Source organism: Microplitis demolitor, chromosome 4 (assembly GCF_026212275.2).
Source record: "Microplitis demolitor isolate Queensland-Clemson2020A chromosome 4, iyMicDemo2.1a, whole genome shotgun sequence".
Lineage (NCBI taxonomy): Eukaryota > Metazoa > Arthropoda > Insecta > Hymenoptera > Braconidae > Microplitis > Microplitis demolitor.
Window position 1 is genome coordinate 16071033 of NC_068548.1, and position 16889 is coordinate 16087921.

The 16889-nt window shown below is 31.3% G+C and overlaps 1 protein-coding gene across 2 annotated transcripts; it reads right to left on the reverse strand.

The window, feature by feature from the left end:
* Positions 1-1431: 1431 nt before the first annotated feature.
* LOC103571662 (all trans-polyprenyl-diphosphate synthase PDSS2) lies at positions 1432-13618 on the reverse strand. 2 transcript variants are annotated; one of them, XM_008549903.3, is made up of 6 exons: positions 13513-13618; positions 12159-12725; positions 11755-12085; positions 4576-4842; positions 2085-2240; positions 1432-2009 (listed from the first exon to the last, which is right to left on the reverse strand). In XM_008549903.3, the coding sequence occupies exons 2-6, from the start codon at positions 12494-12496 to the stop codon at positions 1854-1856; spliced, it is 1248 nt and encodes a 415-aa protein (XP_008548125.1). In that variant the 5' UTR covers positions 12497-12725; positions 13513-13618; the 3' UTR covers positions 1432-1853. The 2 variants fall into 2 exon arrangements, with proteins under 2 accessions (XP_008548125.1, XP_008548126.1); XM_008549904.3 differs by lacking the exon at positions 13513-13618 and having other exon boundaries at positions 12159-12544; positions 12625-12853.
* Between the last annotated feature and the right edge of the window lie 3271 nt (positions 13619-16889).

Sequence of the window (16889 nt, forward strand, 5' to 3'; positions counted from 1 at the left end):
CCGTGAATTAGAGCAACTACGCAAAGAATATCACGACAGGACCCGACCACTAACATTCTGGCATTGTTAAAGCTGTGGATATGTAGGTCACTCTCGAAAAAGGTGCCCCAGACCACTTACTACAAATATTCGCACCCTCTGCAATACACCTTTGTTCACAGCGAATGAGTGTCCCTCACCTCACAAGTTCTACAACTGAGCAGTCCGAGGACTCTGCGTCTGTTCACTGCCAGTGAGACGTTATGAAGAGTTGTCCGAACGTAGAGCGTTCCCTCGACGTCTACTAGAGTAATCATTCATGTGAAATCAACAAAAGTTAAATCAGCCAAGCATCTGCGATACTTTTTTTGTTTACTTTACTATATTATGTTTTCGATTTCAATACAAACCTTACAATTATCTTGGACTCATTAATTATCATTTTGCACTAATGAAAACTTTTTGCACCTAATCATGTTCAAGAGTTGGGCTGCGGTCGTTGTCGCGAAGTAGTTCAACTAAGAAAGAGAGAATTTAACAAGACGTTTTTCTTTGGGAGTAAAAAACTTTGTCTTAATCTCTGGACGAAAATTCAAGCTATAAGGTCAAATTTGTCATCGAGCAACAGAGACTGACGAGAAAGTCATTGGAAAATCTCTATAAGCTACGCAGTTAACACACTGTCAATAGTGAAAAGACGATATTTTTTGCAGGCAATCCTCACTCTTAGTTTTCGTACTATTGAGATTAGACGCGTGTTTACTGTAATTGGTATTTTTTGGTTGATTATACTCTGGAAGAATTATTAAATACAAAAGTTATAAGCGAACTTAACTCGAAGTCTACTACGTTCAACGGAGACAACGTTGCTAAGAGTACCGTCTGCTAAGTTTAAGGGTACGCAAGATGGAGCATCGAGGTGCTCTTCTCAGTTTCCTTGTGTCCGATTTATGTTTCTAAGTGAGTCGTTTAGACGTTATTTAGCTGCGGTAAGTTGAAGGTTATCTCTCTCTATATAAATATCAAAGACGAACCATGCAATATGACCATCGTATAAATTGTATTAAGTTAAGTTGATGAATTGACTCAACATATTAATTTCAATAAATATTTTGTCGAGTAAACTGTATACTTTTTATCCTGTACTCCACTAATGATACTTCGAATTATTGTGGCATTATACATTTGTCATCTATTTTTTATTAGAAAGTTACACGACTAATCAGAAACATCTCTTATTGTTGCGTTATAAAACTTCAACATCATTGATTATTTAAAATTATAATTTTTAGGTTTAGAAAAGAAAAATTGGTGATATCTTATGGCTAAAAATTTTATAGGTGCATTAAACTGAATGAATTTTTTAGTATTGCAATAAAAATATTTGTTTCAATAATTTATTAAATGAAATTTATTATATAAAAAATAACATGAACAATCGAAATGAGCACTTCTGAGTTTTCCCAACATTTTTACAAATATAGCTGTACATACGAATTTTTTTGACAATATAAATAATTATATTTATTGAAAATATTGATACATATATTTCTTAAAGATATTGATAAATTTATTTATGATTAAAGACATCTGTCGAATTTTTTGTTCGAGAAAAAATTCAATCTCTTGGAAATAGATTAGTTTTTTCCATTTTATTAACTCTACAAAACATTATTTTTGTTTTTAGTACTGAGTGGCATTGTTTATATTGAGATTAGGAACTTTTATTAATATTGTTAAAATATTAAAATTTGTGTGTATACTGATGATTTATGCATTTACGATTATATACATACTCTGAATAAAAAAAAAATAATAAATTTTGCATATCCGTCGCGATGTCATTATCCCTATTATGACTCATGAATATATTTTTAAAAATCTCCCATAGCGGCAATGATATTGGATAATGCTGTTCTAGCATCACTTTCTTGAAAAACACTTAGTACTTCCATTGCTTTTTGAGAATGATCTTTTTGTAGTTGTTTCGTTAACTCAATTCCTGGGCCTCTGTTGACTTTATCGTATACCTAAAATTTCGAATATTAAATAAAAACCATTTATATCTTAAAAGCAACAATGAAAATAATCCATTTTATTCTTACTTTGGCGTAATCTACGTTATGGACGGATTCCAATCCCTTGTCTATTTCAATCAAAATAGATGGATCATGTTCTATGTGAAACATAACCGGAGCAGAACATAAATTGAAAGATGTCGATCGGTCTTTGCCAATGAAAGGACTTAAGTCTAAACATGCCTGTAAATGGTAATTCAAAAGACCAATTGGTCTTTAGTTATTTGTACTCAATACATTTAACAAAACGAGATTAATTTGATAGATTAATTTTAATAAAATTTAGATTTGACTCATCGCTTGTAAGAAATATGTATACAGGGTAGATATTTTCCCTGCCGGACCTGAATTATCGTAATTTACCGAAAATTATGATACCTATTATAAATTATGTAACCCATTGAAAATTACGATATTCCGAACAATTACCGTAAGATATGGTAGTATCCCGCATTTTTACCGCGATGTAGATAATTTTTGATAAAATGCCGCATTTTACGGTATAGTGCCGTATTTTACTTTACTTTACCGTATCTTAAAAGTAGTATCGTACGATATTACTTTGTTTTTAACCACGAGTACAACATTTTATGGTCTATACTGAATTTATTTGTTGAATGATCACAGCACCACTATATTAAATGTTGAAATCTATCGTATTTTTCGAGGTTAAAATAAAATGTGTTGTATAGATAATTGTTTATATAACTACATGAATAAGAGACCTAGATTAAAAAGCATCTTTTCTAAAAGAAGCGTTGAAACATTAATAATCAATTTTTAATAGGTTATGACTAAATATTATACATTATACATTATGCAGTAGTCCTACAATGGTTAGATTTTTTTAGCAGTACATAACTTTATTACTTCGCTTTCAATAGTAACAAAACTATTGTAAATACTGTCGAAGTAATTACTAAATAATGAAATTTTATCAAGATACACTGGAGACGTGTTAAATAAATTCGAAATTTGTATTCAAAGGTTTTACACATTAAAAAGTTACCACAATTAATATTATATTGAATTTTGTAATTTGGAAAATTTAGTATAGCTATTAACTACTATTATATCGTAAAATAATTTTGTATCGTAAAATACTCTTGTACCACAAGATGCATTTGAACCGCAAGATGCTTTTACCATTAAAATATCGTAAAATATGGCATTCTACTGTAAAATACGTAGCTGATCGAAGTAATATCGTATTTTATTGTAAAATACGGTCTTTTAGGGGTTAAATGAGGTATAATACAGTACATCCTGATGTATCTGATGTTTGTGCTCTTCTTTAAAGGAAATGTTATTTCCTCCGCAGGCGCTAAAAGCTCAATGAAATAAATGTCACGAGTGGTCTTACTGAAGAACACAATATCAGGTTTGTTGTGGTCAATTTTCCGAGTTGTTGCGAATGCCACGTTCCAATGTATACGGCAACGATCATTCTCAACAACTTGCGGAATATCTACTGGCAGATAAAGTAGTGCTGGTGTATTTTGAGGTCAAGGAACTTGAAAACAATGAGAATTTTCAAGGTTCGTCGGCAGGGTCAACTGCTTTCCACTTTTTCAACTTCCCGATAAGAAAATTGAAAATTTTTAAAAAAAGGGAAGTTATTGGTTTCGGTACAATTTCCGAAGACCAAGTTTTTGACAAAACTCGACGTTTTGACGTCCTAAGAAGCTATCCTGACTATTTTCAAGAGGATGCTCGAGTGTATGTATGTGTTTACGTACGTATGTCTGTATGGAAATACTCTTTAACTTTTGAACGGATTAACTGATTTGGCTTTTCGAAGTGGCGTTTGAAGCAGCTCATTAATTCCATCAATTTTTGAAAAATTGAGCATTATCAGTATCATGCGTTCAGAGATATTCTAGATATAAAATTTTTCCGAAAATGTTTTTTTTTGGATAACTTTTAAGTTACTCCATGGATTAATTCCAAAATCTAATCAGGTCTCAAACTCGATAATCTGCGTCGAATAACACTTTAACCGTCAAAATTGAATCATTTGTTCAAGAGATATCGTTAACGAAAAAATTTCAATATAGTACATTGCATAGTTAGGATACTAAGGTAGTCTTTATGTGGTGAGGGTAATGTTTTCAGCACGAGTCGCAAGTGTGCTGAAATCGTATTTAGTGTACTAGTCGTTCAACATGGATTTCGACAAAAACCTTTCAGTTGTTCAACGAGTTCTCATGATGTTTCATAGAAGGAGCTCAGTTAAAAATTTTGAGACGCATGTGAAAATTTTATTCCAACACTCACTTTTCACAGCGCCGGTGGTAGTCAAGGACATCTACTTTGACTTTACTCAACTTTTTTGCACCGTTCAAGAAACATCCATTTAGGGTTCGCAATGCAGACGTCATAAAGCGCACAAGTCAGGCCTCCGTTGACTTAAAGTCGTAACTAAATGTCTATAAAAACGTCTGTACACTTCACTCCGTATTGTGTCGGTTCAGATACAATCTAAGTGTTATAATATTTAGCAATACAGAACGCTTACCTGCCAAGCGAGAGCCAAGTGTTTTCCAAATAGGTACCCATGGGATTGTATGTCTTTATTATGTCCAGCTAATTTCAAAGTTCCTTGACATGATTTACCAAGCAATGCACCAGCACTTAATACATTTTGCAAAGTCCATTCTCTGACGGCATATCCTATACGATTTTCATCAGGTAACGGCGGTAATGGATTGTTTTGTTTATCTCTTCTACCAATAAATTCGGCTTCAGCTAGATCACGAACTGCACTTGACATTAATTCTACCAACTGCAAACAAAGTGAATAAAAAAGTAGTAGGGTGTCGGTTTATTTGATGGCTTTAAATTTCATTTATTCTTCTAAAAAAGTATGTTCGTATTATGGAAGCCAAAATTCCAACCAATTTTGAATGGGAGACATATTTCCGGGGATCATCAATTTTCAGTGATTATGTACCTAATATTTACTAACTACTTAATTTTATCATCCCACGTTACAATTTTTAGTGTAATACTTTGGCCACCCTGATTAAAAGAAACGATTCGAAACGATTTGTAGTTCTAAATGCCCATACCCAGGTGAAAATATGTGGTCGAAACAGTTCAATTTTGCCGAAATCACGCCGAAACTGAAATTTTAATGTAAGAGGCCGAAAAATTTTTTATGTTATTAAGTAGGCCGAAAACTGGCCGATATATTAATCGGTCTATTTCCAGCCTGTATTCGGCCTGAATATATTTTATTTTTTTTTTTTTTTCAATAATATTATCTTAAATAATAGCGTGTGCATTTATTTCATAATTCTAGCGTTTCTTCTCGACCCAGGGGAAAATATTTGGCTGAAAATAGGCCGAAACAGCTTAATTTGGCCGAAATCACGCCAAAAATTTTACTCCTATGAAATTGAGGAAATCGAATTGCCACGTAGCGATTCAAACGTGAATCACTGCGCGCGCTTTTCCATCTCACCGTGAAATTAACAACACCTCCTAGCTTTAATAGAGCGCATTTATTTTGTATAATTTATTATTATTTAAATATTTATATTATTTTGATGGATTATTTTATTATGTTTTGATAATTCTTTTGAATTTATGTACTTAATCAATATTTTAATTTCAGTTAATTGTACACGTGCGCGTATATTATAGATAAAAATATCGATCGAAGGGAGAGTAAGTCGATATAGTGGGGATAAAAATCAATATCTTTCTCCAGCTATGTGGTGCACTAAATTAATTATTATTTTATTATTTGAAAAAGATAATAATGATAATGTTTATGTTTATAGATAGAAAATATTATTTAATTTATCATTATGATATAGCTCAGGGCGAATGACAAATTTTTATATTTTATTTTAATTGATAATTTCGGGTCCAAGGTCATTAAAGGGGATAACACGTGAATGATACCCATCCCTCGCAAAACCGACGCGAAAATATATTCAGAGAGGATCGGGATTTTGTAAAGTTAGGACGTGTTGTCGTCCATTATTTTTTAGTAAAATTTGTCTGGCCCAATAGCTGTTGTAAATTAATTAAATATTGAAAGAGTCAATTTTATTAATTAATATTTTGTTACATTAAAGTAAAAAGATAGTTCTTGTATTGTTTAGTATTAAAAGTTCCAGAAATAAATTGTTGTCATCGCCGGTAAGTCAATTGTATTATCATTTGTTTGCCTTGGTTATCGCTGGACCCATGCTAAAGTGGATCACGATAAAGAATCGATAGATAATTGAAACTGAGTTATTCCGTAATAATAAGTTAAATTTGTTCGGCGTACGTCCTATGTACATAGATGCGCCGAACAATTTTCTTAGAGGATTAGACAAGCTTAGCAAGTGTGGCTCCTTGTCTTACATTAGGATTATTTTAAAATTATATTTGAGTATTTAAAATATTATTTCTCTGTGTAAAATTTGTTTTTATGGTATACAATCCAGTGTTGCCAAATATATTTTGAATATCTACGTCTTTCTCTCCCCAAAGTAAATAATAGAAAAATAAAGAAAAAGATTAGTAATATTTTATTTGTTTACAATTTATGTTAACTTTTGAAGGTAAATTTGTGATTTGTATTTGAGTTCCCCAGTAGATAATATAATTTAAATGAAATTTTATCATTATTCCGTTTGGCGCATTTATTCTCGCTTGAGATTTTGTCTCGTGATCTCACCCCTGATTTGTTATTTTTGTCCGTTTTGTAAAACGGGCTGGCGCCCTCGTGCACTAATCTAGCCTAAGGAGCTGGTTCAGGCACCCCTTTATTTTATGATTGTCATTAATATTAATATCGATGGGCTACCCATTGCCAAAAGTGTTGACATTTTGATCTCCGTAAACTGATTTCTTCAAGATCTCTAAAAAATGTTATCTTTCTGACGTCTAACCGATGAGCTCTTAAAGATAGCCTCAGATGGCGCGTAAGAGGTTTTTCTGATATCTTTTCGTTATCTTCGGGATTTCTATTTCGGATGTCAGATCAGAAAAATGTTATCTTTAAGAGATCTGTTTGTCATCTTTCTGCCGGACGGGTGGTCTCATCCCGATTTTTAATTTCCCGCTAAGAAAATCGATGATTTTCTAAAATTTCGGAAAGCTATTGTTTTCACCCTGATTTTCGAAAATCGATTTTTCATCAGATGCCGACGTTTTAAAGCCCTAGGAAGCTATCCTGACTATTTTTAGAACGATGTTCGCGCGCGCGCGCGCGCTTGTGTGTGTGTGTGTGTGTGTGTGTGTGTGTGTTACCGGTCTATAACTTTCAAAGTAATGAACCGATTTGAATGGTTCTTGCGGAAATCGAGATACCTTGTTGGCCATCATTTTTCCCGAAAATGTTGGATCATTTGATCAAGTAGACTCGAAAATATTTGCGAATTACGAAAAAAAAAATTTAGTTTTTTTAGTTTTTTATTGATTTCTCAGAAACGAGTCAAACGATCGATTCGAAAATCTAATCAGCTCTAGAACAATAAAACGCGTCGATTGCCGCCTTAGCTATCTCAATCGGTGAATTTGTTCGAGAGATATCGTGGGAGAAAGAAATGATAAAAACGGTTTTTATTGAAAACTATGGCAAACACAAGTATTTTCGAGCTCAAAGAGCTTCGAGTTTTCATCATATGTCAACGTTTGAGGGCCTTAGGATACAATTTTAACATTTTCAGAGCGATCAGTGTGTGTTAGTGTGTGTATGAGTGGATGGTAACCTTTTATATTTCTTAATGTATGAACCGATTTAAATGATTCTTGCGGCATTCAAAAGATTCATTCTGAACTTAGATTTCCAGAAAATTTTAGATCATTTAGTTAAATAGTATCTGAGATATTTAAGAAAACTTAAATATCGCTACCTTAACCGCCTCAATTAGATAATCCGTTCGAGAGATTTCGTCGACAAAAGAATAAAAAAAAAATCTTTTCTTTTCGTTTCTTGTGAATATTTCGGAAATTATCGCATCGATCAATTCGAAAAACAAATCAGCTCTAAAACTCGATATAAGCATTTGATTACCACCAAGAATGTCTCAATCGGTAATCCGATTGAGAGATATATTCGGCGAAAACCTGAAAAAATTGGTTTTTTCGTTATTTTCCGTGAATATTTTGGAAACTATCAAATCGATCAATTCCAAAATCTAATCAGTAGTTCTAGAACTCGTTAAAAGCATTCGATTGCTGTCAATAACCTCCCACTCAGATAATTCATTCGAGACATATTGTCGTCGGAATAATAAATGTAAATTCTATGTCTGCTTCTTTTATTGAATAACATCATAATTACTGAACACCTTCATTTAAAACTAATATGTTCTTCTTTCTGTAGGTCTTATTTATACATACACGATATAGATGCAACGTATGACGTAAATATTTATTTTTGAGCAACTTACTGAACATAATTTTGAATAGATATATAAAAAAATGCTCATTTCAAATTCATTTTAAACGAAATAATGCAGTATTTTCCGCCCCAACATACTTCACTGTGACTATGGACTCATTGAAGGGGTGACTAATTACAATACTATGCTGACCAATAATCAGTTGCATCGTTTGCGTAGATCAATCTAGTGGCTAAGTCTGAAAATAAATTTTAAACAAAATAACGCGATATTTTTAGCCCTAACCTACTTCACTGTGCTTATAGACTCGTTGAAGAGGTGACCAATGACTACACTGTATTGACCAATAATCAATAGCATCATTCTTGTAGATCGATCTAGTCACCTTAACTAAAAATTGATTTTAAACGGATTAATGCAGAATCTTCAGCCTTTACCTACTTCCCTATGTTTATAAAATCGATGAAAGCGTGACCAATTACTACACTGTACTGACCAATTAACAGTAGCATCATTTGCGTGGATTAATCCAGTAGTTAGGCCGTTAAATACAATAATTAAATAAATTCCCACGCTGTCCGTTTTAGTTATTTGAAATAACGGTTTCAATATTTGAATGGTAAGTATGCTTCTAATTACTTCATACGCAGAATCATGCAGCATCGACTAGATTTTTCTGTTTAGTATTACCTGGTATATTTGACATTTAACATAGATGGTCCCAAACTTTTTTATTACTCAATTCCTTGTTGCTAGTCGATTTTTTTTCATTTATTCAAAAAATCCCTGATTCTCAGCGTATAACATGTTCAATTATGATGTCGCAAGCATAGAAAATTAAATGCATTGCCTAATGTTCTAATATTTTACTGTTGGTTAGAAAGAAACTTGATGATCGTGGAGGGGTTTATATACTTAAGACCAAAAAAATGAATATCACTATGTAAAGCAATGACCAAATTAAAATTTATGGTGACCATTTATGTACTTTTGCTTCTGATTAAATTGAGCTGTGAAGTGAGTCTGTACGTTAATTTTGGGGTGCCAACATATTTCAGGTGACCTTGGAGTTTTAAACTTCTTTTTTTGAATTTTCTGTTCCTGACCAATTAATGATCATATTTGATCGATTTTTCTCTCTTTCGGTACCATCAGAATAACGGCTAAACGATGAATTCGCTCTTTTTTGCGCACGGACTGCTGACCAAATTATGAACCGAACTGACCATTTAATAACACTCAATTTCCATTCGAACAGTATGTTTTTGGGGGCTGAACGTTGAATTTACCGTACTAAAATTATTTATATGGCCTTGGAATTTTAAACTAAAAATTCCGAGAGTCAAAACCCTGACCAAATTACGAAAGTTACTGAACAAATGTGACCAAATAATGACCAATTATTCTAGCTGTGAGTGAGTCCAATATTTGTACTTTCCCGTGCTATCGTCGAGGAGCCATCATAATTACTGACCCGCAGGGCCAACCGATGCTCAGATTTTTCTTTTTTATTTTCCGTTAAAAGAATGTTTTTCTTGATACGATTTTATTTAGCAACTTAAACTTAAAAATGCTTGAATTCTTTGGGAATTATTTTTTCTAGATTTAATTGAAGATAGAAGTATCACTGTTACGCAACAACATTTATTTTATTCGATTTTAAACATTGAATAAAATTAATTTTTAAAAAGTCGGAAAGACCAATGTATTTTAAGTTAAAATTTTCAGGAGTTTTGAACTACGGGTTGGCGCTATCGGATCAGACTCAAACTTGACAGGAATTTCATTTTCTATAGTATTAATTTTTTTTTCTTGGTAGGATGGATAAAATCCTAAAATGACCAAAATAAGGTGACCCCTCTTCACATTTCAGTCAAAATATTTCAGTCACTATAATATCTCAATGTGAATTCTATTGAAAAAATCCATATGGAATTGCATGGGAACCCATAGGAATCGATATAGAAAAATATGGATTTATGTAAGAATCCATTTAGGAATCTATGAATATCTGAATTCCCATATAGGAAATCCATATAAGAAACTGTGGGTATCTGGATTTCCATATAGGAACATAGGAAATTTGATTTCTGGATTCCCATGTAGGGAACCCACATAGGAAACTATAGATATCTGGATTCCCACATAGGAAGTTCGATATATCGATTTCTTTATGGAAAATTGATGTAGGAATCTAGGTTGCTATATGTGATTTCTATAGTATCTGAGGTATCTCGATCTTTTTGTCTATCGTCTATTAATACGCATATATGAATAAGGGAAAAAATTAATATTCCTATAGGAAACCATCCCTGATTAAGTGAAACGATTTGCAATGTTAAATGTCCATAAGAAGCGCGATTCAAAAGTATTCGGAAGCATTAAAAAGTACGTAGTATCGAACGATACAGAAAAAACCCGTGTTCGCAATAGCCTACCGTGTGACACATTATCGTGCCGCACACTTATCCCTTATTCTATCCCACCTATTTTTGTACACTTAACCCTTCAGTACCCACGTTATGAGAATTTTACTCACGGTCGGTTTCAATGTTAATTATTTTTTTAAATTCAAATGGAAAGACCATTTGAAATTTTTTTTACCTTTCGCAAATTTTATATAAATAAAAACAAATTTTTTTTTTGAAAGACTATGAGATTTTTTTTCATGGCGAAAGTATTAATGGATGAAAAATTTCATTCTTCGTTCCTATTCGGGTCGTCGTTCGGGTAATTCCGCTGTACGGCAGCGGCCATATTTGCTTAAATTTACAGACACACACACACATATCAGTGAAAAGGATTGTGATCAGTTGTATTATTTATTTTAAAAAATCTATTTACTTGGAAAAAAATAAAAATTGTTATTTTAATTATTCAAAGATAATAATTGAAAAAGGTAACGTTTTTTTATGAAAAAACACTTTTGGAACTGTGATGCGCATGCGCAGAAGTTGTGAGATTTTCTCTCATGGCGAGAGTAAAGAAAGTGAGTCGAATAACGTGGGTACTGAAGGGTTAAACGCGTTGTAAAAAGCATTAAAATTTTTTTTTTTTAATTTTTTAAATAGTTTCTTTTAATAAGGGATATGGGAACCCATTCGAAAACTCCATGTAGGAATTCAGGCTGGATTTCTATATGGTTTTTTTTTCACAGGGAAAATATCAACCACCAAATATACACCATTATAAAATGTAAAGTCGAGATATTTCATCTGATATATTTTGACTGAGATACTTTTGGCTGAGACGTAATTTCTGAGATAAAATGAGGGGGCGGCCCAAAATAACAGACTCCCAAGTATATAGTACTTACGAAAAATATAAAAATTTTATAAATAGCTTACATCCTGATTTCTAAGCGTAGCAAGTTCAGCGCTGCTGTTACCAAGCAAATAATCCCCACTTAATAGTGCAATTTTATTACCAAATGTCATATCATTTAATTCAGAAGCTTCAGGATAGACGCCAGATTGAATATTAACCAATCCTTTATGAACCAGATGGCTGGTTCTTATCATTTCAGTAACTTCTGCAAGTGCTCGCTGATTATGTAAAACCCCTGCAGCTTTATCTTCCTCCATAGCATCCACATTGTGATGACCAGCTGCTTTAGAGATAAGTAAAACTATAAGACCCCATGCTTGCATGTTATTCTTTCCATTGTAAATAAGACTCCTACAATAAAGTTTCCATGTACGAATCAATAATTTAATGCTAAGAATAATTTCGTAAAATTATAAAAACTAACTTTGCCGTTTTGAGTAATGGATGATTTGACCCAACTAACTTCCTGAGGTGAAGAGCAACATTAGCAATTTCATCACTCAACAACCATCTTAAATTGAGAAAAGAAGTAGGATATCCAACAATTTTTTCAGCTTCTGATACTGCTCGGTTCCAGTCAGGTCTTTGATTCGCCTGGCTCCCAATTTTAGTAGTAAAGTATTGAGATTGACTTATATCAATTTTATATAACTTTAAAACTCGATTCCATTCCTTGCATGAGATAGTATGATTTTTATTCAGATGTGTTGATAGAGTACAATTTTTTATAAATACAGTAGGAAACAAACTTCTCAGAAACATTTTATAATAAATTTTTAATACACAACTTATTCAAAGCACTGCGATACACTGTAATACATAGTTAAATCAGCTTAGCATTCGAAAATATGTCATGTTTCAAAACTTTCACTTCTGGCCTGAATTCTTACGCATGTATAAACAATAAACATTTTGTATGACGTATGTAGTTTAACGTATTATGAAAAATCACATTGATATTTGATTTTTCTTGGTTACCTCTCCTGTTCAGCTGTAAAAAATAAAATGAAATTTTTTTCATCTTTTAAGTCGTGAATTTTACAAATGTATAAAATCATATCAAAATATATATCAATGGGCTATGTTTTTTGGGGTTTGACATAATCCAATCGATGTTGAACTGATCCACTCACGCGCATGCGTGAGCGGGTGATTTGTTATGTCCTCAGGTGCCTCTACCTGTTAATTCATTAGTGAACTTGAGATATATAAATAGGCGCGGATTTAAACTTCATTTGATATTTATACATTAATACTTATTGCGTTTTATCAACATTTGGTCAATAATTTAGATAGTAAATCGTCGTGGCACATACTTATTAAATTATATATTTAGATTATAAAAATTGAACGAATAAATAAGCAAATCTTTATTTTATATTCAGAGAAATATAAATACAGTTTGAGTGGTCTCAGAACGTTTGCTGTCACCCGATACTTAAAACCTAAACAAAACACACGCATAAAAATCATGAATAGGCCCTTGTTCTATAGTTAACAGTAAATATGGTTATAAACAAATGCATACTCTATAAACAAATAAGAAAAGGAAATATATAATAAATAAATGTTATTTATAAATGAAATCCATATCACAAGAACTTAACGATTATTGTTAATATATAGTTCTATATTAAACAAAGAGTGATTCGTATAATAAATCAATTAATAGAAATATTGAAATATAGCATTAGAATAATTATAATGATGTTTCACGATAAATGATAATGTCAATTGTAACGAATAAATAGATATAGAATAATTATAGAAGAACACACCTCTGATAGTCTAGAATATTTAACTGGAAGATTGTATCCAAGTACAGGAAAATAGAATATAAATAATATAAGTAATAAGAAGACGCAGAATGTGTAAAGTAAAGAACGTAAATGCATAAGCTTATATCTCAATTTGTATTAGTAGAAAGTACAAATGTATAAGTCTATTTGGTAAAGAACTAATATATATATATATATATATATATATATATATATATATATATATATATATATGTGTGTGTATGAGCGTGGGTGTGAGCATGAGAGTAGTGGGGATAGGTTGGAGAGTGGAGGTCAGACATCTCTCTGCCGTCTGGTGTGGCTTCACTTCACTCCGAGAGTTTTTGACGAATACAACTGTTATTACTGATCAAGTTTCATCCATACTTCATAATAAATCTCAGTCTTCAGATAAAAGTTATTTTATCAATTACATGTATCCTCATCCATAACTTTATTATTTTATTTTATAGTAATCATAATCATGGGTGCATAAGAGAGATCCGAACGAAAATGTAGCCAATGCTAGAACGCTACAAATGCAAGAAAATTTAAAAGCAAAATTGATCAATATCAAAATATATACATTCCACAGCTTATATATTACACTAAATGAAGAACAAATCAAAATAAAAACTCTAAATTGATATGACACTCACACTTCAATCGTAAAATGTGATAATTTAACAAAAATCCAGTTACCAACATGAAAAAAACAAATAGTATGAAAAACAAACTCTTAAAAAGTATCTAAGATAAATTTTTTAAAAAAGCGACAATTCACATCACGTCGAACAAAAATTCAACCGTCGGTAAAGTAAATCTTGGTAGGTAACTGACAAACTAGGTAATCAAGTCTTAAGCTATAATGGAATTTAAAAAATTTTTTTATATTTTTAAATTATTATAAAATGCTTAAATGATATTAAGTAATTAATAATAAATTAGTCTAAAGAAAACCATATACAAAATTTTGCAAATACATAATTTTTTTAATTACATTTTTTATTAAATTCTTTTTTATTTCAGAAACCATACAATCATTTAAATTATCTTATAACTAATTATGTAATTATATTTTTATATAAAGTGTGGAAGTAAAAAATTTTTTGTCTTAATTAAGTTCCAAAAATAATTCTAAAACATTTTAAATTATTAAAATTAAAATTACATTCAAAAACTTTTTAACGTGGAAATATTATTATGATTTATAATTAATAATAATAATAATAATAATAAAAGAAAAAGTATTAGTTTAGTCAGAAAAACTTTAAAAAAAATTTCGGTAATAATTTACGCAGCAGCGGTAGTAACATTGGCAACACGTAAAATTAGGCTTCGACAGATTGGGCACTCAAAGCGTCGATTTTCAGCAATTAATACTGCTCGCCAACTTACTTTGTCCACTTTGTGCCGATGTTGTCACATCATTTGAAATGATATTTTAAATTTTTTATGTCAATTTTTATTTTTGAGTGTATAATCACTAGTTAAGGATTCCGATTATAATCCGATCCCAATCGAATTTCAATCGCATTCAATCGGAAATTACCAATTGAATCCAATTGCAATGAATCGGATTTCTCAAGCCAGGGTATATTTCCACAAAAGTATATAATTTGTTTTAAATAAAAAAAAATAGTTGCGGTCTTTGATGTTGCGGATAACTTGTCCCGAAATTTTTTTTAAAGTTTTTCTGACTAAACTAATACTTTTTCTTTTATTATTATTATTATTATTAATTATAAATCATAATAATATTTCCACGTTAAAAAGTTTTTGAATGTAATTTTAATTTTAATAATTTAAAATGTTTTAGAATTATTTTTGGAACTTAATTAAAACAAAAAATTTTTTACTTCCACACTTTATATAAAAATATAATTACATAATTAGTTATAAGATAATTTGAATGATTGTATGGTTTCTGAAATAAAAAAGAATTTAATAAAAAATGTAATTAAAAAAATTATGTATTTGCAAAATTTTTTATATGGTTTTCTTTAGACTAATTTATTATTAATTACTTAATATCATTTAAGCATATTATAATAATTTAAAAATATAAAAAAATTTTTTAAATTCCATTATAGCTTAAGACTTGATTACCTAGTTTGTCAGTTACCTACCAAGATTTACTTTACCGACGGTTGAATTTTTGTTCGACGTGATGTGAATTGTCTCTTTTTTAAAAAATTTATCTTAGATATACTTTTTAAGAGTTTGTTATTCATACTATTTGTTTTCTTCATGTTGGTAACTGGATTTTTGTTCAATTATCACATTTTACGATTGAAGTGTGAGTGTCATATCAATTTAGAGTTTTTATTTTGATTTGTTCTTCATTTAGTGTAATATATAAGCTGTGGAATGTATATATTTTGATATTGATCAATTTTGCTTTTAAATGTTCTTGCATTTGTAGCGTTGGCTACATTTTTGTTCGGATCTCTCTTATGCACCCGAACTGCCCACTGTCTAGAGGTGGGTAGTTCCGGACATGTATAGTTCCATGAACTATGTCTTTTGTCGGATACGTATCCGGTCGTTCCTCAAAATTTACTTTAGTACCCTGATAGCCAAGTTGGCGAGAAACTGACGAGAAACTTGCAGCCGCAACTGGACACCAAGTTGACCGCCAACAGTTGGTACCTCCAATAGTTGATAGACATTTTCTGAGAAAGTTGGTGACAAAAGTTGTAAATCCAAGAAGTTGACGGTAAGTTTCCTTTCAATTTCCTCAGAAACTTGCATTCCAGTTGCGGCTCCATACTGGCGCCAACTTTCTGAGAAAGTTGGCGGTAACTTGTAGCCAAAAGTTGCAAAAGCTGAAGTTGTCGATAACTTGTCGTCAAGTTGGTCGGAAACTAATGAGTGACCAACTTTTTCACGATCAACTCGTGTTATCAGGGTATGCTCACTAGTTCTCTTTTTCGCGCCACTGCCATTATTATCAACAAGCAGTCAAGCAGCAGAAAAATTTTTGATTAGTGATTTTTTATGGAATTTTCAGTCGAATACCCACGAAGCCTAGAACATTGTTCAGTTTTAAATTACCCTTACAATTGTATCAGTTATTCATAACAATACTCATCCAAATTATGAATTTACTGAACTTGTTCGTACAAATTCAGATTTAAATATTAAAAAATAGCTTAGTATAAGTTGTAATTTAATTAATAATATCTATAATTCTATTATTCTTAATATCCTATCTACATAATTTCATAACAAAAATTAAATTATTAAATTAAATAGTGCGCTCTCTCTCTTTTTGATCTACAATTTATATTATCGACTGTGATCGATAACAATGATAACCCGCTGTGTCCTGTAGGTAGAGTACTTTTCTGTTCACTATTTTTTCGAAAAATTTT

Excerpts from the sequence above, each read along its gene's own strand:
- LOC103571662 (XM_008549903.3), bottom strand. The coding sequence starts at position 12,496 with ATGTTTCTGAGAAGTTTGTTTCCTACTGTATTTATAAAAAATTGTACT. Across the intron at positions 12,086-12,158 it reads CCATTACTCAAAACGGCAAA|GAGTCTTATTTACAATGGAA; the intron begins GTTAGTTTTTAT and ends ACTTTATTGTAG. Across the intron at positions 2,241-4,575 it reads ACTTGGCTCTCGCTTGGCAG|GCATGTTTAGACTTAAGTCC; the intron begins GTAAGCGTTCTG and ends TACCATTTACAG.